This window comes from Protomyctophum bolini, assembly GCF_963924005.1.
Source record: "Protomyctophum bolini genome assembly, chromosome: 22".
NCBI classification, from domain to species: Eukaryota; Metazoa; Chordata; class Actinopteri; order Myctophiformes; family Myctophidae; genus Protomyctophum; species Protomyctophum bolini.
In genome coordinates, this window is record NC_137883.1 from 2,202,614 (window position 1) to 2,228,195 (window position 25,582).

At 41.0% G+C, this 25,582-nt stretch overlaps 1 protein-coding gene across 1 annotated transcript in view; it reads right to left on the reverse strand.

The window, feature by feature from the left end:
- Positions 1–2,188: 2,188 nt before the first annotated feature.
- Positions 2,189–25,582, reverse strand: part of LOC308310444 (interferon-induced very large GTPase 1-like) — a gene marked incomplete at both ends in the record, with an annotated part of 29,177 nt that continues 5,783 nt past the window's right edge. The window contains 2 exon segments of the mRNA XM_080756786.1: positions 2,189–4,184; positions 4,186–6,881. Coding sequence (XP_080612912.1) covers positions 2,189–4,184; positions 4,186–6,881 — 4,692 coding nt within the window.

Below are 25,582 nucleotides of genomic sequence, written 5' to 3' on the forward strand. Positions count from 1 at the left end.
AACTGTGAGTAGATTGTGGTCTGGGGTTTTCTGGCTCAAACAAGTGCTCAGATTTTACTGTGGAATGTGACGTAAGAGCCATATATGTCAATGGGATTTCCCAGCAGATGTCACATGTTTTTCCTGTTTTCATTGCAGCTCAAAAAGCTTCACAGACACAGAGAATCCACTGAATGTTCAAAGTTCAGATTTTTGGGTCATAAAAATAAATAAAATAATGAATGAATGGAAATGAATGTCATGAACATTTTAATACATTAACTGTATAATCTTCTCATTGTCAATAACGTTCCTTTAAATGATGCATGGGCAACAGGCGGCCCGGGGGACACATTCAAACATGACTGAATTTAATTACTTCTAATTAAGTCTAAATGAGTAGCTTAATGCGTAGTATTAAAATATTATTGTCTTGTTTATGTCCAATGTATTTGTATTTAGTTTATAAAGTTAACATAACTATTATTTAAAGGCATTTGAAAGGATTCAGCATTTCAATTAAAATATAGCAAAACTAACTGATCTACAAGCTCAAAACGCAGTCTAAAACATCGCAGTGCGATGCGTTTTGAGCTTGTAGATCAGCTATTTTTGCTACAACAGTAATATGCAATGTGGCCCCTCTGGAGGGTGTGCGGAAATATAGTGGCCCTCTCCATCGTCAAAGATGCCCACCCCTGCATTAAACAATACACTCTAATGGATATATGGAATCTGAAAATACAATCTTTCTACTTGTATTTGTCACTGTTTTTTGCCATGAACATAATTGTGTGTAAGTGTTTTTGCTGTTTTGTGGTTGTTAGTACTGACCAAAGACAAATTTCCACATTGTGGACAATAAATTAAACTAACTAACTAACTAACTAACTAACTTTCAGTTATACAAAAAACAATCAGATGTTTTGATCAATTACAAAAGATTTATTTGATGATTTACAGTAAATGACAGTTCAATCAACTAATAAAGTACTACCGGTATCCATGTATCACTTCTATAATGTTCTGTGAAAATGGACTGATTTAAAATGACGTGTCGATGAAGAATACATATTTTCATCAATAATTGGTTCCACCATATTTTAGAAAGTAAAACATATTTTCATGTTTTTGCTTCAAATGAAGTCTTCTTAAATGCTGCATATTGTTTAATCCGTTTCTCAAACACCCTGTGATAAATCTTAATCTAAATACATAGAAAATGACACATTTTGAATTAAATAAATATATAATTGGTTTTAGTTCATGTGACAGTTAAATGTTCACTTTATCATGATGAAATAAAGGAGAAAGTACAAATTTCAAAATTAAATGAATTTGCTTCTATCCATTCATAATATTCAGAAAATAGTCTGTATGATGACTTAATTGTCGCATACATAAATGTAGAATCAAAAAAACTTTTAGTTCTGCATATTATTCAACAGAATGTGTTGTAAGATCTGGGAATCTCAGTTGCCTTTAAAAACTAAAGTTAACCATGCCTTCTTCTAATACATTTTCATAATAAAAAACACATGGGGCCATCTATAGGTCTGTGAGTGAGTCTGTGTGTCTGGCTAAGACTAATCTTGCACTTTGCAATTTCACAATTTGTGAACTGAATACTGCCACCATCTGACGGAGTCTGGTTAAGTCTAATCAGCATCAAATTACTTTTTCTCACTACTACGCCACAGATGTATTTTTTTTTAAATAATGTGTGTTGTTTTGTGCATATTTAGCTGTTAGTGTTCTTCAACACTCGCATGTCTGAAGTAAGGCCAGGCACCACACAAGCTGACTTCAGGTCAAAAATACCTTTGTTCATGCAATGTTATTGGCTACGGTCTCCAGAGGCTTTGACCTCCACCGGCGGGGTAAAGACATTGTCTTTTAAATTGGACAATGGGCTGTCTGTGTGTTAAAGTCCACTCCCGTGGGGGGAGGAAGGGGTTGAGGGGTCAGTTTGACCGAAAATGTTTCAGATGTAAAATAAACGTAAAAAGAACAGAGTTCATTTGAATCGAATATTTACGAAAGGTCATGGAAGGAAACCTTCTGAGAGCTTCACGGGCAAAGATAATCAACTTCACAATCTCAAAATGGGTCAGAAAGACCTCAAAGACACTCAAGTGTTAAGAGTCATCAAACGATAGTATCGGATTGTGTCACTTTGAAGAGGGTTGTGAATGTTTCAAGTCACAGATTACATCTCCTTCAAGCTTTCAATAGCTTCCTCTTGGGTGATATCTCTCCATTCTTTTGGAATTTCGTCGCTGTCCGCAAACTTTTTGCCATATTTCGTCTCCAGTTTCTCTTGAAATTCACAGACAAACCACTTCCAGTAAAGCAATTTTGATTCATCATCCGTGATCTTCCAGTTGGCAAACTCTGGACCAGCTTTTCGATACTCTTTGTACAAGACAAGATTCTCTGAATCTGCTGACTTGTAGAAACCTCCATTACTTCCAACTTTTGTTGTGCAGAAAGAAAGAGAAAGTATTGGTTTGCCTCTAACGTACATTCCGCAAATCCCTGGCGAACGATGAAAACGGACGTTGTGATCGTCAGGAATGTGATCCTCTAGGGTGTTGGTGCAAATGGCGCCACAGAACGGACACTGTGCCCAGCAACACTTGCACAAATGGTCGATGAGAATTTGATCTGGGCTCACACGAACATCCTCCGTGTTGATCGAGAGGCTGTTTAAATCATCCTTCATGGAACGGAGACCTTTCTTGATCTCATCTTTAAGAAAATCAAATTGGTTTATGTCATTGAAGTTTTCATAGCAGTTTGTGTCGAATCTTAGATCATCCTTTAACAGACTGGAAAACTCCTCCAGCCACATGTCGGTGTCTCCTTTCCGAGTCGTGACTTTCTCTGTCGCGTCATGCACTGCTTGATCCAGAAGCTGGCACACATTCTCCACATGATTCTGCATGATATCGAGTACCTTGTCATGGTTGGTGGTGATGTATTCCTTAACCTTTTCTTTTATAAATGTCTCCACGTGCTTCCTTGGACTTGTGATGTAGTTCATGTAACTGTCAAAGTCCGCTAACTCTGCCAGTGATACTAAAACATGTCTCTCCATGTTCACCCTGTTCCCGCTGAAGGGAGGGAGACTACATTTCATCTCTGCAGCCAAGCCAAGGGCGGTCTTGTCATAGACAGACTGAGTGGCAGACTCCTTCAGTTTGCTACAGAGCAGCTCACCAAGCACAGCGGCAGAAGAGTTTCCTTCACAATAGCCTCTGAACGCGTTGTAGTATTGGACCTTTTTGCTTTCCAAATGAGTGAGTGGATCATTGTTGATCTTGAATTCTTTGTGAGACTTGGAAAGACAACTCTCTGCAGCTTGAAATACATGAAGTAAAAGATCAACTTTAAACGCAGGTTTAAGGGCGTATGTCTTGTCTGAATCAAATTCTTTGAACTGGTGTATGACCTTCTTTGCTACTTCTTGCAAGTAACTGCTATTGTAGCCTCTGGTTCGAACAGGTTTGCTCTCAATAAAGCCAACGGATTGATCCACAATATTGCGGATGAAGGTTCTAGCCTTTTGATAAGGAAGTAGGTCTGTACTAATCCCAATCTTGTTCAATCCTTTAGAGATCATGCTTTTAGGGCTTACATAAACCGAATAATCCCATAGATCTGATAGGTTTTTGTATTTACCAGAGCATCTGTGTTCATGATAATGCTCAATGCCCATCTCCTGAAGGATATAATCTTCATCCTCTTGCATGTTGATCTCTTTTATGGAAGGAATATCAGCTTTGAATTCAGTAACCCAACCTTCCCAAAGATCATTGAACGCCCTTTTGAGTTCCTTTTCTTCCTTTGCCTTGCCTTTTAATTCACCGGCAAGTGCTTTGCTCTCCTGTAGCAGCTTGTTTTCGTACACCGTCTTCTTATCATCCAGCTTCTTCCGAGCATCTCTCTGCTGAATAATCTCCTCAAGCTTCTGTTTGGATCCTTTCACCAGGTCATCATGGAAGTCTTTAATTTTGGTTTCAAATCGTCCTCTCCACTGAAGCAGTATGTCTTTATCTTTAACGGCGTCAAAGTGCTCTTTCATCTGTTGTACCACTTCTTCATGAGTCTTGTTCATTCCTTTGACGAGCTCATTTTGAATCTTGTCAATGGTTGTGCCATTATCAATCCTGGTGTGGAGTTGGTTTTCAGTGTTCAACATGTCTTGTTCTGTACACTGAAATTTCCCTTGTGTTTTTGAAACTGAACACAAAGTTTTCTTTCAGCAGGGCATTCCAGAGGTCTTCAATGGTGCTTTTGAATTCTGACAGTGGAATTCCACGAGACTCTTTTGCTTTAGAGAGGATCATGTCCTTCAGCTCTTGGATGCTCTCACTATAGCCCGGGTTTGGAGGAGCCATGGGTGGGCTGCCTTCCCACAGCTGGGCAAAGTATTTCACATCGGTTTCCACATCAAATGCAATTATATCACTGAAGAACTCTGCATTGACCACTTCCTCCTTGGCAGCTAGCTTCGTCATCGCATCAAGATCTTCTTGTAGTCGTCTCTTCCCCTCCTTGTTTTTGCTACCAGCCTCGATATCTGTGACATTCTGATGAACAAAGATACAATTTGGAGTCATCTTAACCTTCTTCATCCTCATGAAGGCCTGAACGGCAATGTGAAGAATGTCTTGCATGTCAGACGTATTCTCTCCAAAGATGTTGATCAGAGTCATGTTTCCCAGGCCAATGACAAACGTTGCCAGTTCGTTGTCATGGTGAAACATATTCTTCCCCGCCAGCTCGAGAGCACGCAGTCCTTCGGTGTCCACGACCAGGACGTAGTCGAACTGGAAGACGTCCTGTTTCTCCTCTGACACTTTCACCAGCTGCATGAAGGCTCCTCTGGTGCACCTGCCGGCGCTCACCGCAAACTGCAATCCAAACATTGCATTCAGCATGGTGGATTTTCCGCTGCTCTGGATGCCTAAAATTGACAAGACAAAAACCCTCTTGTCTCCCAGTGTCTTGACGACCTCGTCTAGAACACTGGTGATCCACGTTAAAGGCACGTGAGCTGCATCTCCGTCCATCAGCTCCATTGGATGTCCTGTGATCATGAGCTCTGCAGCCAGCTTAGGGTATTCAGAGTGTCCTTCTTTCTTTGGAGATGCATGAGCTTCGTACATTTGTCCCAATTCTCTCAGGATGTGCTCAAATCCAACTGTCGCTGAATACAGTTTCTCGGAAATGTCTTCCAACTCCTTTTGCTTCTCCTCCAGTTGTTTTGGATTGTCACGCTTCTTTTTCAAAGCCAAGACCGCTGACCACTTTGCATCATATTCCTGGTTGATTTGATAAAGATCGTCTGTTGAGAAGGTATCCAGTAAGATTCCAATCCATTTTAGGAAGTAACGTTTTTCATCCCCTTTCAGAGACTGCAGGTTTTGAACAAACAGCTTCATCAGCTTACTGGAGGATTTGTCTCGTTGTTCAGTTCTTTTTTGCTCCATTCCCTTTTCTTTTTTAGATTTGTCTTTCTCCTCGTCTCCTTGGAGACGGTACCGATCTTTATTGAGTTTGCACCACTCATGCCACATTTTGCCTTGGCATGGCAGAAATGTGTCTTTGATCTCTGAAAGCTTCTTTCCTTGAAGCAATGTCAGAATCTGCACAGCAGCAGATTTCCCTCTTTGGCATGGGTGTTCAGCTTCATCTGTTCTGATTCCAGAGACACTTGCCATGGTATCAAGCTGGAAGGATTCGTGTGGTGTTGACAAAATCTTTTTAAGTATTGTTTTCAATTCTGTAGCCACATCTGACTGACTTCTACCCTTCAGACCCATTTTATATTTTCCTGATCCTATCCCAACTGTAGCAGAATCATCATCAGCTCGGAGACAAATGAGATGATTTGGACGCTTGCAAAGGTCTGACAGAATTTTCCAACCTTTGTCACCTTTTCCCAGAGTAGGTACAAGGACAACGTTGACTGAAGCCTTGTTGATCAGTATCTCACGCTGTTTTTCATGTAATACAGCATCTCCATGAAGGTTACAGAAGGCAACACAGTCAGAGAAAGCATCATTGGCTTTTCCAGCAGGGTAATACCAGGCAATCTCTGCCATACCATCTATCAGGCAGTGAGATTTGGTGGCGCCTGGACAGTGCCTATGAAAGAACGTGCTGTGACGGTCATTGACTATGGTATTCATCAGCTGAGATTTAGATGATGACAAGGTGTCATCATCTCCGACAGAGGTGTCGGAGCCAAGACGGAAAAATGACACCATAGGTGTCTTAGCTTGACAGATGGGCATGTTCTTACTTGTGATGGTACCTGATTTATCAGTCACTTTCCAGGATTTTCTGAGTTGTCTAAAAGTCCATAAAGGACACTCGATATCCCCTGTGAACGGGTCTGGCACTAGCAAAGGTAAGGCATACTGACACTGGGCTAGTTTAGTAATCATGTTCTGCCTGAGGAAGCTATCTGAGCAGTGAAACACAGCCATCTGAACATCCATCGGATGGACGTGGCTCTGCTTCAGGCTCTGGCTAGTGTCTACATTGGAGCTGAATATAAAATCACAGTCGCTGTCTTCTGTGTCAATGTCATCAGCGACTTCAGTGGTTGCTGAATGCTTGTCCTCGGTACTGCCCACTGCTACTGGGATGTACCTGGCTCTGTGGTCTAGCATCAACAACTTCTGAAGGAACGTGTGAGCTACGTCTTTCTCAATTATTTCATCATGCTTCTTTATAGAAGGGAGAATTTTCAGAAAGTCAGCAGTAGTCAACTTATCTTTATAGTGGTGTTTGAGGTTAAGTCTAGAAAACAGTTCATCGACTTTCCGAAGTTGCTCTTCTGGGATGATCTTCTCTGAATTCTTCACAGGTTTGTGTACTTTGCCAACCTTTAAAAAGAAAAAGAAAACACATAGAAAACAAAGTTAATACATTTCCACATAATGATGTTAAAGGTAGTGTAAGTGATTTTATTTGTTTAAAATAAGTGTTAAAAAGCTCAATATTGTGACAGTAATCATTGCTATAGAGTGTGTGTTCAGTACCAGTGTTAAATAGCTCTATATTGTGACAGTAATCATTGCTATAGAGTGTGTGTTCAGTAACAGTGTTAAATAGCTCTATATTGTGATAGTACCCATTGCTATAGAGTGTTTGTTCAGTAACAGGGGTCTCCATGTCTTTAAACAATGCATTGCAATCAGGATACACAGTCAGGATACAGATTGGCTGAAATCTTGTCAACTACCTGAAAATGCCTTTTCTGTTTATCAAAGAGCTGGAGAGACATGGAGACCTCTGTTACTGAACACACTCTATAGCAATGATTACTGTCAGAATATAGTGATTTAACCTTTTAACAAAATATATCACTCACACTACAATTAAATCAATCAGATATGATGCAAACATTCCTGGAGGTCAGGACTAAATAATGCACTTGACTTAAAAAAAAAAAGATAACTTACATCATCCTTGTTCTTGACTTTCTCTACAATGGTGGAACCTGTTTGAATCAATAAGGGTTAAAGAAGGTTAAACCTATAGTAAGCATCTTAATGCTACTTTAAAAGCTAACGTTACAGTATTTTGTGATTGCAAATATTTTCCTGAAAGTCATTGCAAAAAGCTATTGCAAAAATGTTCTGGTTTTGTCCGTTTTTGTTGTTGTTTAAATATTCAAGTATTGACATTATGAATAATTGTACCTGTCTCACTTGTATCAGGATTAATCAATCAATCAATCAACGTTATTTGTTCAGACTCAAGGTCCAATAACAACAGACAACATAAAACACTACATACAGAGAGAAACACCCCTAACCCATAAAACATAATTTTACAATAAACATTCATAACAGTGCTTCCAAAAAGCAGACCGGTACCTGGTGCTACTGAAGCTGGGGTTACATAGCAGCATAATTATACAGTTTTTAGACTCATTGAGCCGACACATACATTTGTACATCAGGTTTCTCAGTAGGGCATGAAAGGTGTAAACTCCCACACTACAGAACAACTCACTAGCACTGCTCCACCTCGGTTTGTTCAATAGTATACGCATGCAATCGTTATAGGCAACCTGCAGTTTATACAAACTTGCTTTCTTATATTTTACCCACAAGGGGGCGGTATAGAGGGGAGTACAGTATGCTCTGAAGAGATTAACCTTCACCTCAGGTGAACATGAGCGGAATTTCCTCCCCAGCATGTTTGCCTGAGCATACAGTATACGGCGCTGCCTATACAGATCCTCATCATCAGACAGTTGGTCAGTTATTACATGTCCCAGATACTTCGCTTTACTGCAGATGGATACCACCTGATCAGATAAATAAAAGGATGGAAAGGAGAGGTCTTTATCCCCTTTCGTTCTGCAGAACATTACTACGCTCTTTTTGGCATTATATTTAACGTCATACGCTACCCCATATTCAGAGCATACATTTAGCAGCTGTTGAAAGCCAACAATACTGGGAGAGAGTATTGCCAAATCATCAGCGTACATCAGATTGTTAACCAGGGAGTTTCCAATCATGCACCCTGTGCTACAGTTATTCAGCTGAACAGAGAGATCATTCATATAGAGATTAAATAGGGCTGGGGAGAGTAACCCCCCCTGCCGGACCCCATTACCTACAGTAAAGGGAGCCGAGACCCCACTTCCCCATCTAACCTGCATACTCTGGTTAGCATACCAGTATGCCAGGATTCTTATGACGCTGTCAGGCACCCCCCTTTCCCTCAGTTTTAGGAACAGCTTCTGATGACAGACCCTGTCAAAGGCACGGGAAGCATCAATAAAACCAACTATAACGGATGAGTTAAGGCTTTTGTAGTTATCAACCACCTCTTTTAGAGCATAAATGCAGAGGTCAGTACCATGTTTAGCCTTAAACCCAAACTGATTGTCCGTGGTGTTAAAAAAGGAGCCTAAACGATTTAATAGGATCCTTTCAAGGACCTTGGATAATACCCTGGCAAGAGCAATAGGCCTATAGTTATCCAAGCTCCCCACTTTTCCTGCCTTGTCCTTGATAACTGGTACCAGAGTGACAGACAACATAGAGTGTGGCAGTAGTCCATGTGTCATGAGACCAGTGAAACATATGGCAAGTAGAACTGCAACCTTAGGGCTGCAACCTCACCCTGCAGCAACAGAACACATTACAGATACCAAGTTACAGCAATGACACTACTGCATGGGGTCTAGTCTATCTACTTTGTTATAGCAAATGCTTCACAACAACACAGTGAAACAGTGAACAGTGAAACATTCCTTAAACAGTACTTAATTATCTGTTTTGAATCTCAGGTATGTTTCCATTGCATGTCTCATAAGTCATCAACCTAGAGTACACACCTTAATGAACTGACACCAACTATTTAAGCTACGTTGACAAACACAAAACTAGTTTAGCTTGTAGAACATCCTGTCTCCTCATGTCCCCAAGTAACACTGTCCTCTGAAAGGCCATCTGCAATAACCTAATATTAAGTATACTGCGCACCCATTCACCTTTGCAGCTAAGTGTCCCTTTCTCGGACTGCAACTGTAGCCTACTTACTGTATATGACGGAAGACCCATTTATTGAAATCCCAAACATGGAATATACTTGGACCATGCATTATGTCACATATAATGCTTGTCTGGACGGCCACCTGCCAGTATACAGTGGATAACTTCCCAGTCTTTCTGGGTAAGTTGGGTGACTATATAGCTATTTTTACCCTGAAATCCCAATTTTGGGCCTGTCATTATAGGCTAAGAAGAAAGGACAATTGCTGATCTACAAGGTCACAACATGCCGTAATGTGTTGTGAGCTTGTAGATCGGCTTTTCCCCAAAAATAAGTTTTGATAAATGACTTATTTTAAAATGTGTAGCGCAGTGGAATAGAGTAGACACTATGACACGTCAAGAGTCAATTAGTACTATAGGCTATACATTTGTGTTCTGGTAATATCATTGATCACTTGTTTTGCATGTCCGTGGCAAAAATAAAATATTAATGGAAATGTCCATCACATTCACAAGCTGGCAAAGTGATTTCCCCGGGTGCAGATAGCTGCTGTATTATCATGGTTATTGGTGGTGGTGGCAATATTAATAATTTTAGTCTGAATATATCAAATCCTGTTTTGAGGATCACACAAGAATAGCATCACTTTATGGACAAAATAACACCCAAAAGGGTTCATAATTTCAGTCTGCTTGAGGTGTAATGCAGCTTTAAACAAAATAGCAGACAGTGGCACTGGTACATATCTGAACTCATCTTCTCACAGTGCGTGTCAACCACATAGCCGACATTTCTCAGCTTCAATGATCAATCAATCAATCGTTGCATAGAAGCATCATGGTTTTGTTATGCGTACACACCCATGGTACTGTGCCAAGAGAACTCACAAATCAAACGCACGTACAGTACACGCAGTCAAGTTGTCTACAGTCTACCGATGTTAACCATCTCAAACCCACACCCTAACCTCCCACGGGGAAGCACACCTAAACTGCGGTCATCCTGTTCAAGAGCGTTCATTTGGGCAAGATAGTCGAGCATATTTAAGGAGATCACGAGCAAAGAAATACTTGATGAGTTCCTCTAAGGATGACAAGTAGCCCTCCCAGTCACCTGACCGACAACAGAAAGACAAAGAGAAAAGAGAAAGACAGCAGCAGCCTGGCTGATCTTGGCTGATCTTTATTTAGCAGCAATATTTGCTAAACTTGGGTCTGAGGCACCTTACTTTGAAAATAGCTGATCTACAAGCTCAAACTACAACCTTGTAGATCAGCTATTGTTGGCTAAAGTTCTCCTTGGAAAATGGATGCTATGGTTCAAGTGGTTTAATGTAAAAAAAAGAAAAAAAGTTCCTATCCCACAATGATTTGGTGGGCCCCTGTATAGTAACTCTGAGGACCCCCTAGGGGTCATGGGCCCCCTGTGGAAGACCCCTGGTATTGGCTACTACCATTTTTTTTATATCAGAGCCCAGCTACAAATACTTTTATGCTTAATTTATGATCTAATTTGACAATATTCTGGAGCAGGAGCAGAGCGAGGAATGTAATGAGAACTGGAATAGGCCCAGGGGTCAGTCCGGGAGGTCCCAGGTGAGGAAACACCCGTACCAAAAGTAAAAAAAGATTCTTCTGATCACTTTAAAAGTTTAAGAAATCAACTCAGAATGTTTTAAAACATACAAAATAATTCTAATATTATGAAAATCGGACATTAACTGGCTGGCATACTGTTCTGGGAGGTCCCAAATAGATGACCCCCCCAGAAACGGGGTGGGGGTCGGGAAAATTTGAACCCCATCATTTTCTCATAGTTTGGACTACAACATTGCACTGCTCACTTCACAGGGGTGTGATTTTTATTAATATTACAGTATTAGTATTTTTCTTATGAAAGCAGAGAGTCTTCCGTTTCATACGGTATATAGTATGTACATGTCGCTATAGGCCTTATTTTGTGAATAATAGTTCTTCAGGTCCATGCTTTCTCTAAAGTTCTCTCTGGTGGCCGCAAGCTGCATTCAATAAACAATTAGACAAACTGTACATGGGATCAATGTGTATTTGTTTTCCTCCTAAAAGTAGACATTCAGGGCTTTCATTCAGTGTATAGTATGTATATGATATTATTTGTGTTCATTTTTATATCTGTCTGTCAATGTCTGTCAACTTCAAGCCTCCATATCTCTGTTGTTTTTTTTCACGAGCAGCATGCAGGCAAAAGCAGGTGTTAGAAAAAGGTCAATATCTCCAGAATGGAAGATGGTAGAATCATATATTTTTTTTTAAATTGAAGTGGACAAGTTAGGCTTTCTTTTGATTTATGCGGTGTGATTCTCGCTATAAGAGGCCCCTCGCTGTGGGCCCCTAAAAAAGTTCAAAAGTCCATAGAATCGTTCAGCATTGATCGGGTCTGCAGCCCACAGCCCGCCAGCACTAAAAGTGTTAAGTAGGTTACAACATTACATTATATTCACTTCAGAAGTCCCGCCTCAGATTTCAAACAGGCTGCCTCCTCTCTATGGGAGCCAATCAAAATTGTTGCCGTCACAGGATGGCCTGTGAGAGTAGGCGGGACATAATGCATGTTGCTCATGTGGCCAGCTAACTGTACCTTTATATTAATAAGACTAGTTAAATATCTATAATATTTATGTATACAGAACCTTATTAAAACATGTAACTATAAGAATGAAATGTCAAAGGAATACATTTGAACTGTTACTGACTCATAATAAACTTTACCAATTAAAGGATAAAACACAAGTTAACCGAATCTTACTTTAAAGACTAATTCAAAATAGGTTATATATTTACAAATGATAAGAATAGCTCTGTAATGTCATACATTCAACTAACTTTATAGTTCAGTCTTAAACAAACGGAATATGAAACTAAGTAATGAAAAAGATAGAAGGTATAAATAGGTCTAACAAATTGAGCATAAATATATTCTAGACTGCAGTTTTGAGACTACATTACTTTTAAGATAAATCAAATCAAATCAAATCAAATTTTATTTATAGAGCACATTTTCAAAGACCAGGAGGCCAACCAAAGTGCTGTACAGGAAACATGACACAAGTAACATAGTAAAACAAAATCAAAGCAACACAAAAGTACACAGGTTATATTACAAAATCGAAGCAACACAAAAAGTACACAGGTTAATTAGGTCAAACATTAAAAGCCAGGTAGAAGAAATGGGTTTTTAGTAAAGACTTAAAGGCCTCTAAGGAAGGAGCAGACTTAATATGAGGGGGTAGACAGTTCCAGAGTTTGGGGCCAGCAACTGAAAAGGCACGGTCACCTCTGGACCTGAGATTTGAATTGGGCACAGTCAGGAGCCGCTGGTCAGCTGACCTCAGGGCCCTGGATGGGGTGTAAGGGACCATGAGTGACGATAAATACAGGGGAGCCAAACCGTTAAGAGATTTAAAAACAAATAATAAGATCTTAAAATCAATTCTGAATTTAACAGGAAGCCAGTGGAGGGAGGCAAGAACGGGAGTGATATGATCACGCTTCCTCGTACCAGTGAGTAGGCGTGCGGCGGCATTTTGGACAAGCTGCAGACGTCTGAGGGTGGACTGGTCCATGCCTACATATAGCGCATTGCAATAATCGAGCCGCGATGAGATAAAGGCGTGGATAACTCTCTGAAGGTCAGGTTGGGAAAGGTAGCCCTTGATCCTGGCCACTAGCCTAAGTTGATAAAAACTTGCTTTGACCACGGAGCTAATCTGTTTATCAAATTTAAGGTTGTTATCAAAGAACACACCCAGATTTTTGACAGATGAGTGGATATTTGCACTGAGGGGTCCCAAAGTGGCAAGGGACGGGGCTGACTGTTGGCCAAAAATGATAACCTCCGTCTTACTTTCGTTGAGGGTGAGAAAATTATTTAGCATCCAACTTTTGATGTCGGAGATGCAATCGAGGAGTGGCTGGAAGGGGTCTGTGAGCAGACTATTGGTGTTTAGAGGTAGATAGAGCTGCACATCATCCGCATAGAAATGAAAAGAGACATTATGCTTCTTAATTATGCTTCCTAGGGGCAGCATATATAATAAAAATAAAATGGGGCCTAAGATAGAGCCCTGGGGAACTCCGCAGAACAGGGGGGCGGTGCGTGAGGAGTATTCCCCGAGCCTGACAGCAAGACTCCTGTCAGTCAGGTAGGATCTAAACCACAGTAGAGCCGTACCAGTGATACCTACATAATGCTCTAACCTGGAGAGCAGGATGCTGTGATCCACGGTATCAAAAGCGGCAGTCAGGTCCAAAAGGACCAGGGCGGCCGGACTACCTGAGTCAGCGGTTAAACTCAGGTCGTTAAAAACCTTAAGTAGGGCCGTTTCGGTGCTATGACCAGGTTTAAAACCAGACTGAAAAGTATCATGGATACCATGAGTAGTTAAAAATGCTTGAAGCTGTATGTAAACTACTTTTTCTAAAACTTTAGATAAAAATGGGAGCTGGGAAATAGGTCGGAAATTAGCGAGGACGGAGGGGTCTAAATTATTCTTTTTAAGAAGAGGTTTGATAGTGGCGTGTTTAAAATTAGCCGGGACTGTACCCAACTTCAGGCAGGAGTTTATGATTAAAATAATGGTGGGGCCAACAGAACTGAAGACATCTTTCAATAAAGATGAGGGGATGCTGTCCGAGGGGCTATTAGTTGGTCGCAGAGCATTGACAATATCAGTGAGTGCGGTTAGGGAGACAGGCTTGAAATGAGTGAGGGTAGCAGTGGGAGTGGATAGGGCCGGCACCAGGGAAGGTGAGTGGGCAGATCTGAGTGTAGTAATTTTATCTAGAAAGAAATTAAGGAAGTTGTCACAGAGAGTAAGTGAGGGCACAACCGGGGATGTATCACAGGGATTTATGATGGAGTTAAGGACATTGAAGAGGACCTGTGGCTTGTTACTGTTTTTAGACACAAGGTTGGAAATATAGTCCTTTTTTGCAGCTACAGCAGCTTTCTGGTAGTCCCTGAGGCAGTCGCGAAGAATCTCTAATGAAACATGAAGTCTATCTTTTTGCCATTTCCTCTCAGCGCGTCTACAGGCTCGTCTGAGATCGCGGGTGTTAACATTAAGCCATGGCTCAGAGAGTGCTTTAGTGCTCTTAATTTTGAGCTTAAAGGGCGCAACGGAATCCAAGGTGCTAGTGCATGTATGGTTAAACATGGAGAGGAGTTCCTCCGCACTCAGAGTGCTAGTGTGATCAAGGGCCCAAATTGCTGAATTGTTAAAAATGCGGGAGAAATGAGGAGCAGTGGCAGAGGTGATGGTGCGCTGGCGACGGGCAGGGGCAGCAGATTTGATTTTGGAACAGGGAATAACGGCAGTGAATAGGATGGGGAAATGATCGGAGATACAGAAGGACGTGCAAATGTCAGTGACAGTGATAGATAGACCATGAGACAAAATAAGATCAAGAGTGTGCCCCTTATCATGGGTAGGACCGGTAACTGATTGTGTTAGGTTAAAAGCATCGAGAAGATTAAGAAAGTCCTTTACTAGGGGTTTTGATTCACAGCAGACATGCACATTAAAATCAGCAGAGATCACAATATGATCATAGTTGACCATGACTTCCGATAGGAGGTCACCAAAGTCCTGGATGAAACCTGCGTTGTATTTTGGAGGGCGATAGATGACAGCACAGAATACATGAGAGGACAGGTTTATCCGGAATTGCTGGAGCTCAAAACTGGGGTAACGACGGGCAGGTTCAATCAGTTGACAATCTAAATTTGAATTAAAAACTGTCGCTAGGCCCCCACCAGTGCTAGTGGTTCGAGGGGAACTGAAGAAGGAACAGTCAGAGGGGAGGAGTTCTGAAAATGCTGAGAGGTCACCTACAGGCTGCCAGGTCTCTGTAAGGAACATAATGTCCAATTTGTGAGACATAAAAAAGTCCTTCAGGATGAAAGTTTTATTGATCATGGACCTGACATTTAAAAGAGCCATACTAATGTTTAGTTCAGCCTTGGGTGGAGCAGATGCACGCTTCAGTGGACGGAGGATACGGTGGTTAATATTATGTCTAGGTAGGGGGAGTGGCACTGAAGGCAGTATATGATTTCTATTGCCAGTTGTTGTTGAAATAGTAGATATATGGGTATCATTATTTCTAGTTATATATGATGATGGTGATGATGACGATGATGATGTGATAGTTATTAAATTTGAGAGAGTATTTGCACGCTTTGACATAGAAATATTTAACTGTCTATGTGTTATTATTGTTTTAATATTTAGTGTGATAATTGTTGTGTTACAAACTGCAACTGTAAGTGTGGATGTTGGTCCAAGTCCAATGGAAATGAGGCTGGGAATTGAGGCGGAACTAATGGTACTGGAGCTAGGACCAGGGGGACGTCAATCCGTGACGGAAATCACAGAGGTGTCAGGACTGGACTGTGTTGTTGTTGTTATTGTCGAGTAGGGTGAAAGATGATGGCGGAGGCTAACAGTTATATTTGTGGCCAGTGCTTGACTTCCCCGGCTGCTCGGGTGTAAACCGTCGTTGTAGAAAAAAGAAGCACGGTGCAAAAAAAGATTGAAGTTGTCAATGTAACCGATATCATACGTGCGACAGAGACGCTGCAACCAGGCACTCATACTGGCGAGTCTAGTGAACTGCTCATCACTACGGCCAAAAGTTGGGATGGGGCCGGAGAGGAAGAATGGCATTTTAGAGCTGCGTAGAAGATCAATCAAATGAAGAAATTCATCTTTTGTCAACTCCGATTGGCGGAGGGCTGTATTATTGGTTCCGACATGGACTATAACACGTTTAATGGTGGATGGGAGAGACGGCAGCAGTTCTTGGAGCGCTTTGGTGATTGTTTTTATCGTGGCACCGGGGATAAGACACTGTCTCCAACCTCTGGAGTGCTGTCAGCATCAGGAACAAAGGCTTTGTTTACACAAGCCATTTCTAAGACTTGTATGTAAATTCTGTACCTGAAATAAACTCAACCGACAGTGAGTGATTAAGATTTACTCATATGGACAATGGGTTTCCTTGAGTGATTTATAAAGACAATGGGTCTCTCTGCGTGAGATCTCTGGGGTGAGATCTTCCCAGGCCTAGCTTCCTGGACCCCTAATCTACACCAGAGTCATGACCATATGACCTTTGTTATAAGTCATAAGATATCAAATTATACATCAGACGCTTGTAGTGTGGTACGAGGCGTCAAAAAAACAGCTCCCGTAGGATTTTTGTGCTAAAATTGACCCCCACCCCGTTTCTGGGGGGGTCATCTATTTGGGACCTCCCAGAACAGTATGCCAGCCAGTTAATGTCCGATTTTCATAATATTAGAATTATTTTGTATGTTTTAAAACATTCTGAGTTGATTTCTTAAACTTTTAAAGTGATCAGAAGAATCTTTTTTTACTTTTGGTAGGGGTGTTTCCTCACCTGGGACCTCCCGGACTGACCCCTGGGCCTATTCCAGTTCTCATTACATTCCTCGCTCTGCTCCTGCTCCAGAATATTGTCAAATTAGATCATAAATGAAGCATAAAAGTATTTGTAGCTGGGCTCCCACGCACTGTGAGAAGATGAGTTCAGATATGTACCAGTGCCACTGTCTGCTATTTTGTTTAAAGCTGCATTACACCTCAAGCAGACTGAAATTATGAACCCTTTTGGGTGTTATTTTGTCCATAAAGTGATGCTATTCTTGTGTGATCCTCAAAACAGGATTTGATATATTCAGACTAAAATTATTAATATTGCCACCACCACCAATAACCATGATAATACAGCAGTTATCTGCACCCGGGGAAATCACTTTGCCAGCTTGTGAATGTGATGGACATTTCCATTAATATTTTATTTTTGCCACGGACATGCAAAACAAGTGATCAATGATATTACCAGAACACAAATGTATAGCCTATAGTACTAATTGACTCTTGACGTGTCATAGTGTCTACTCTATTCCACTGCGCTACACATTTTAAAATAAGTCATTTATCAAAACTTATTTTTGGGGAAAAGCCGATCTACAAGCTCACAACACATTACGGCATGTTGTGACCTTGTAGATCAGCAATTGTGCTTTCTTCTTAGCCTATAATGACAGGCCCAAAATTGGGATTTCAGGGTAAAAATAGCTATATAGTCACCCAACTTACCCAGAAAGACTGGGAAGTTATCCACTGTATACTGGCAGGTGGCCGTCCAGACAGGCATTATATGTGGCATAATGCATGGTCCAAGTATATTCCATGTTTGGGATTTCAATAAATGGGTCTTCCGTCTTATACAGTAAGTAGGCTACAGTTGCAGTCCGAGAAAGGGACACTTAGCTGCAAAGGTGAATGGGTGCGCAGTATACTTAATATTAGGTTATTGCAGATGGCCTTTCAGAGGACAGTGTTACTTGGGGACATGAGGAGACAGGATGTTCTACAAGCTAAACTAGTTTTGTGTTTGTCAACGTAGCTTAAATAGTTGGTGTCAGTTCATTAAGGTGTGTACTCTAGGTTGATGACTTATGAGACATGCAATGGAAACATACCTGAGATTCAAAACAGATAATTAAGTACTGTTTAAGGAATGTTTCACTGTTCACTGTTTCACTGTGTTGTGGAGCATTTGCTATAACAAAGTAGATAGACTAGACCCCATGCAGTAGTGTCATTGCTGTAACTTGGTATCTGTAATGTGTTCTGTGCTGCAGGGTGAACTACTGTATGGGTATAGTGTGGTACGAGGCGTCAAAAAAACAGCTCCCGTAGGATTTTTGTGCTAAAATAGATTTTTTTACAGATCTTGGTTCTATAGAGTCCAAACTATGAGAAAATGATGGGGTTCAAATTTTCCCGACCCCCACCCCGTTTCTGGGGGGGTCATCTATTTGGGACCTCCCAGAACAGTATGCCAGCCAGTTAATGTCCGATTTTCATAATATTAGAATTATTTTGTATGTTTTAAAACATTCTGAGTTGATTTCTTAAACTTTTAAAGTGATCAGAAGAATCTTTTTTTACTTTTGGTAGGGGTGTTTCCTCACCTGGGACCTCCCGGACTGACCCCTGGGCCTATTCCAGTTCTCATTACATTCCTTGCTCCTGCTCCAGAATATTGTCAAATTAGATCATAAATGAAGCAAAAAAGTATTTGTAGCTGGGCTCTGATATAAAAAAAATTGTAGTAGCCAATACCAGGGGTCTTCCACAGGGGGCCCATGACCCCTAGGGGGTCCTCAGAGTTACTATACAGGGGCCCACCAAATCATTGTGGGATAGGAACTTTTTTTCTTTTTTTTTACATTAAACCACTTGAACCATAGCATCCCTTTTCCAAGGAGAACTTTAGCCAACAATAGCTGATCTACAAGGTTGTAGTTTGAGCTTGTAGATCAGCTATTTTCAAAGTAAGGTGCCTCAGACCCAAGTGTAGCAAATATTGCTGCTAAATAAAGATCAGCCAAGATCAGCCAGGCTGCTGCTGTCTTTCTCTTTTCTCTTTGTCTTTCTGTTGTCGGTCAGGTGACTGGGAGGGCTACTTGTCATCCTTAGAGGAACTCATCAAGTATTTCTTTGCTCGTGATCTCCTTAAATATGCTCGACTATCTTGCCCAAATGAACGCTCTTGAACAGGATGACCGCAGTTTAGGTGTGCTTCCCCGTGGGAGGTTAGGGTGTGGGTTTGAGATGGTTAACATCGGTAGACTGTAGACAACTTGACTGCGTGTACTGTACGTGCGTTTGATTTGTGAGTTCTCTTGGCACAGTACCATGGGTGTGTACGCATAACAAAACCATGATGCTTCTATGCAACGATTGATTGATTGATCATTGAAGCTGAGAAATGTCGGCTATGTGGTTGACACGCACTGTGAGAAGATGAGTTCAGATATGTACCAGTGCCACTGTCTGCTATTTTGTTTAAAGCTGCATTACACCTCAAGCAGACTGAAATTATGAACCCTTTTGGCTCTATTTTGTCCATAAAGTGATGCTATTCTTGTGTGATCCTCAAAACAGGATTTGATATATTCAGACTAAAATTATTAATATTGCCACCACCACCAATAACCATGATAATACAGCAGCTATCTGCACCCGGGGAAATCACTTTGCCAGCTTGTGAATGTGATGGACTTTTCCATTAATATTTTATTTTTGCCACGGACATGCAAAACAAGTGATCAATGATATTACCAGAACACAAATGTATAGCCTATAGTACTAATTGACTCTTGACGTGTCATAAAATGTCTACTCTATTCCACTGCGCTACACATTTTAAAATAAGTCATTTATCAAAACTTATTTTTGGGGAAAAGCCGATCTACAAGCTCACAACACATTACGGCATGTTGTGACCTTGTAGATCAGCAATTGTCCTTTCTTCTTAGCCTATAATGACAGGCCCAAAATTGGGATTTCAGGGTAAAAATAGCTATATAGTCACCTAACTTACCCAGAAAGACTGGGAAGTTATCCACTGTATACTGGCAGGTGGCCGTCCAGACAGGCATTATATGTGGCATAATGCATGGTCCAAGTATATTCCATGTTTGGGATTTCAATAAATGGGTCTTCCGTCTTATACAGTAAGTAGGCTACAGTTGCAGTCCGAGAAAGGGACACTTAGCTGCAAAGGTGAATGGGTGCGCAGTATACTTAATATTAGGTTATTGCAGATGGCCTTTCAGAGGACAGTGTTACTTGGGGACATGAGGAGACAGGATGTTCTACAAGCTAAACTAGTTTTGTGTTTGTCAACGTAGCTTAAATAGTTGGTGTCAGTTCATTAAGGTGTGTACTCTAGGTTGATGACTTATGAGACATGCAATGGAAACATACCTGAGATTCAAAACAGATAATTAAGTACTGTTTAAGGAATGTTTCACTGTTCACTGTTTCACTGTGTTGTTGTGGAGCATTTGCTATAACAAAGTAGATAGACTAGACCCCATGCAGTAGTGTCATTACCCACTCATAATCAAAATAAAAAAGAGAGCACTTAAGTTCTACAACCACCTAAAAGAAAGTGACCTAGATGCACTCCATAACAAGGCACTCACACACAGTGAAACTCTAGAGAGATGCCCCCTCAGCCAGCTGGCCCTGGAACTCCGGGCACAAACACAAACAGAGCCACGAGATAGAAAACCCATTGGACTAAACCAAATTATAAAACAGCAAAGGGAAAACTATTGGAAAACACATTGGAAAGAAGCAACACAAAAGCAGAGTAAACTAGAATGCTATCTGGCCCTAAACAGAGAATACACAGTGGCAGAATACCTGAGCACCGTGACCGACCCAAAACAAAGAAAAATCTTAACTAGATACAGACTCAGTGAGCACAGTCTCGCGATCGAGAAAAGCCGTCATAGGCAGACCTGTATCCCGAGAGAAGACAGACTATGCACCCACTGTACACTAAACGAAGTGGAAACCGAGCTACACTTCCTAACCATCTGTCCATTGTACCAAGACATCAGAGACACATACTTCCCACAGATTACAACCACACACGGAGATTTTGAAAACATGACCAATGACAAAAAACTCCCATATCTGCTGGGCGAAGTACAACAATGTGCAAACACAGCAGCAAGATTTGTGAGTTGCTGTGATAGGAGAAGGATATCAAATGGAACACAACCACCCTAAAGACTAATCATTGTTTATATTCCTGCACTATACCTGCATCGAGTTATCTTGGTACACAGAAGTTGATCTATTGAAGATTCTGACCTTCAAAGTACATAATTTTTGTTTTGATTGTATTGCTGTATTGTTGTATTGTTCTTTCTGCTTTGGCAATGTAAACGTATGTTTTCTCATGCCAATAAAGCCCTTTGAATTGAATTGTGTGTGTGTGTGTGTGTGTGTGTGTGTGTGTGTGTGTGTGTGTGTGTGCGTGCGCGTGCGTGCGTGCGTGGGTGTGTGTGTGTGTGTGTGTGCATGCGTGTCACCTGCTTACACACACAGCCAAAAAGGAGGAAGCTTAAAGTCTAGACATTAAAGTGCATGACACATTTATGTACCGGTATGTATTTTGTTATAGTTATTTAGGCCCCAAAATGTCTAAATCTCACACAGGCAACCGGCTGGTTCCACTCGCTGCACAAGGTGACCTTTTTTTCACTTGAGCACCTGCCCCTCAAAATGTCTGTGCAGTGTGCACGCCACTGCATCCAGTCCTAGTATTTCAGAAATAACAGACCTCACTCCAACCAGTTATCTGAACTGACTTGTATATTACACATGGAGAAAATGTGTTATGTTGTGATGGATAACTCAAGCACGTTCCATGCTATTTGGCAGCCATTCTTAGAACACCTTGCTCAAATGTCTCACTGATCCCACTTAGCATTTAGTCTGCATGCAGCATCTGTTTGTCCTCCACTTTCCATATGATATACTCTAGTCTAGTCTCTAGCAGTGTAACTCATTGATTTGAAATCAATCACTTTGATCTTATGCAAAGCAGGAGGGATGTCTGCCGATGTATATAAAGTAAATTTGGCCTTTTGCCAGTTGAGTAACTGGTAGAACATGGTTAATACCCGAAGGTCATGACTGTATCTTAAATCTTATAAAATATATTGAAGCTCATTGAAGCTAACTTAAGTATATTAGCATGTGTTTGCCACTAGCTATGAGTTCGGTAGTGTCATATCCCTATATTAACATATCATGATATGGTATGGCATGGTGTAGTTGTTACAAACTGTTCAAGTCTAGGGGTCTTAACAACACGGCTCATAAAAGAGTATCTGCTTTAATACTCAATTCAACAATAAATAACAAAGTGGCTTAAGTGCATCACAAAATGATAGACAGAATGGCTCTGTGAGCCAAGAATGAGTAGTATGACTTACATGACTGCATGGATCAACAAACACACTCTAACAGACAGACAAATGGAACTACAACTAAACCGGACATGAAACACATAAGCAGTCGGCTGGAGGGAAGGCCAGCTAAGCACGCCTAGGCTACTAATAAATATATATATGATAGCATCAGCTCTATATATACTTAGCACCATTAATCAAAACATAATCATAAACAGCCAACGGCTGTTACAGTAGTACAGTTTGGGTTCGGTAGTGTCATATCCCTATATGTATGGTATGGCATGGTGTAGTACAGTTGAGTTTGGGTTTTTCACCCCAGCCTACTGACAGTTAATATGCTGAGCCGTGTATCAGACGGTTATTCTCTTGAAACCACATGGTTTCATGGAAATCATCCACCTGCATGTCTTATCTCTTTACACAACATAACTAAACATTATGATATCAGATTATCAGATCTGATTGTGAAAGTACAACAGAAGTACAACAGAAGGTACAACAGTTTTATGAATAAATTAGCTGGCGTTTTCAGCTGAGTCAGCGTGCACGCGGTTTCATGGAAATCATCCACCCACATTTCTATTAACCTGCAGGCCACATTAAGTGAAGGTGGGGGCCACATGTTGCCCAAGTATGTCCTATAGGGGCTCTGCTGGAATGACGTTAACACGAGCGCCTAAATGTGTCAGAAGCATTGCTCACACACCTGGTGGTCAAATACTATAATCATACATGGGCAACTGGAGGCCGTGGTGGGGGCCACATGCGGCCCCCACCTTAAAATGTGGCCCTCAGGTTAATATCACAATACTGATGTATTATTGATTTGCAAACATGACCCGCTTTGATTACTTCAGTCTAGATTAGTAGCTTAATGAGTACAGTATTAAAATTATATTGTCTTTTTTAAAGCAGGAGGGATGTCTGCCGATTGTATAGAAAATAAATACATTTGGCCTTTTGGCAGTTGAGTAACTGATAGAATGTGGTTAATACCCGAATGTCATAATTTATCGGACGGTTATTCTCTTGAAACCACATGGTTTCATGGAAATCATCCACCTACATGTCTTATCTCTTTACACAACATACAACTAATCATTATGATATCAGATTATCAGATCTGATTGTGAAAGTACAACAGAGGTTAAAGTTTTATGAATAAATTAGCTGGCGTTTTCAGCTGAATGGAAATCATCCACCCACATTTCTCATCACTTAAGTTTCATGAGTAAGTGACGTCACCGAGTCAGCTAGTGGGCACTACACGGTGTGTGTGTGTGTGTGTGTGTGTGTGTGTGTGTGTGTGTGTGTGTGTGTGTATATAGGCCTATATTCTGTGATCAGCAGTGAGGTGTTGGATGCGACGCTGACAAGGAACAATAGTGTGGTACGAGGTGTATTTCCGTAGGATTTTTTTGCTAAAAGTGTTTTTTTTTGCTTTTTTGGCTTTCATAGGGACCAAACTGTCAGAAAATGATGGGGTTCAAATTTTCCCGACCCCCACCCCTTATTTGGGGGGTCATATATTTTGGGACCTCCCATAATATTACGCCAGACAATTAATGTCCGATTTTCATAATATTAGGGTTGTTTTATAGGTTTTTAAATATTCTGAGTTGATTTATTATTATTACACTTTGAAAGTAGCCAGAATAATCTTTTCTGACTTTAGGTTGGGGTCTTTCTTCACCGGGACCCCCCGGACTCATCTCAGTACTCATTACATTCCTCGCTCTGCTCCTGTTCCAGAACAATGTCAAATTAGATAATACTTAAAGCATTAAAAGCTTTTGTAGCTGGGCAGTGATTACAAAAATGAGTAGTAGTTAATACAGGGGGTCTTCCACAGGGGGCCGGGACTAGTTTTTCCCCTATTCTTGCACCCATATATACAGATTTGCAAGTATTTCGAATAGTATTAGAATATCTTGCGTTTATGTAAAGTACTTTGATAGTTTATTAGTATTCTACCATTATTGTTGACAGATGTTACTGCAGGTAATAAAGGTATTGCAACTTCTCACTTTGGGCACGCAGAATGTGTCCATTTATTTCACACACTGCACTCACACTAACAACACACACACACACACACACACACACACACACACACACACACACACACACACACACACACACACACACACACACACACACACCTATCCTCTTAAAGAGCCCATGGTCAATTATGCCTACAATACATTATTTGCAGGATCTATTCATCTTCGTCATCATCATCTTGAATGTCCTCCCTAATAGTGTTGGGACCGTACCCAAGTTCCCTCAGCCCTATGTTCCCTCAGCCCTATGTTCCCTCAGGCCTATGTTCCCTCAGCCCTATATGTTCCCTCAGCCCTATATGTTCCCTCAGCCCTATGTTCCCTCATTCCAAAACAGAGGGGGGGGGGGTAAGGCATCGATTATACTATAATGCTACCCATACAGTAGTTCACCCTGCAGCAACAGAACACATTACAGATACCAAGTTACAGCAAGGTGTAGGCTGTCAATCACAATCACGACTGGCCAGTCACAGCGCACCATTTACTCAAACCCACAGATGAAACCATATTCGCTTCATTATTGTAATATATCGGGTTCTGTAGTATTTATGAATGGACACGGACACAGTACTTCTGTTTGGATGCCGGGTTATTTAGTGAATGAATACAAGCGGGAGCATAATAGGCTGGTGCACATGCAGTTGTGCTGGAATGCACCATCAACAGTTGTCAACAGGGGGAGCCCTGGTATAGCATAATATGTATTAAAGCCAATACATTACAATTATGACCTAGAAGGGCATGCAGGGCCAGAGCCCTCTGATTAGGGTTGAGCAGCATTGAGTGCACCTGTGCGAGCTATAGGCTCAGTCAGAACAAACAGAGTTTCAGTGGTGGAGCTCTTACTACGTCAAACAAGTGTCCTTAAAATAAAGAAATAAAGATTCAAATTAACTAACTCCCCTAAAATAATTGGCAGAAGGCGCACACGGTATGTTACATGTTGTTGTTTTGTTTGTAAACAGTATTGTCATGTCATCGTTTGTGAACATGTGAATGTAATGGACATTTCATTGTGTGTTTGTTTATAATGTGGACATTCATGAACATGGACGATTTCATGATTATGGACACTTAAAAGACACAGCTCGACTGTCAAAGAGGACATTCATAATTCATATGCATGTATAATTCATTGTGGTTAA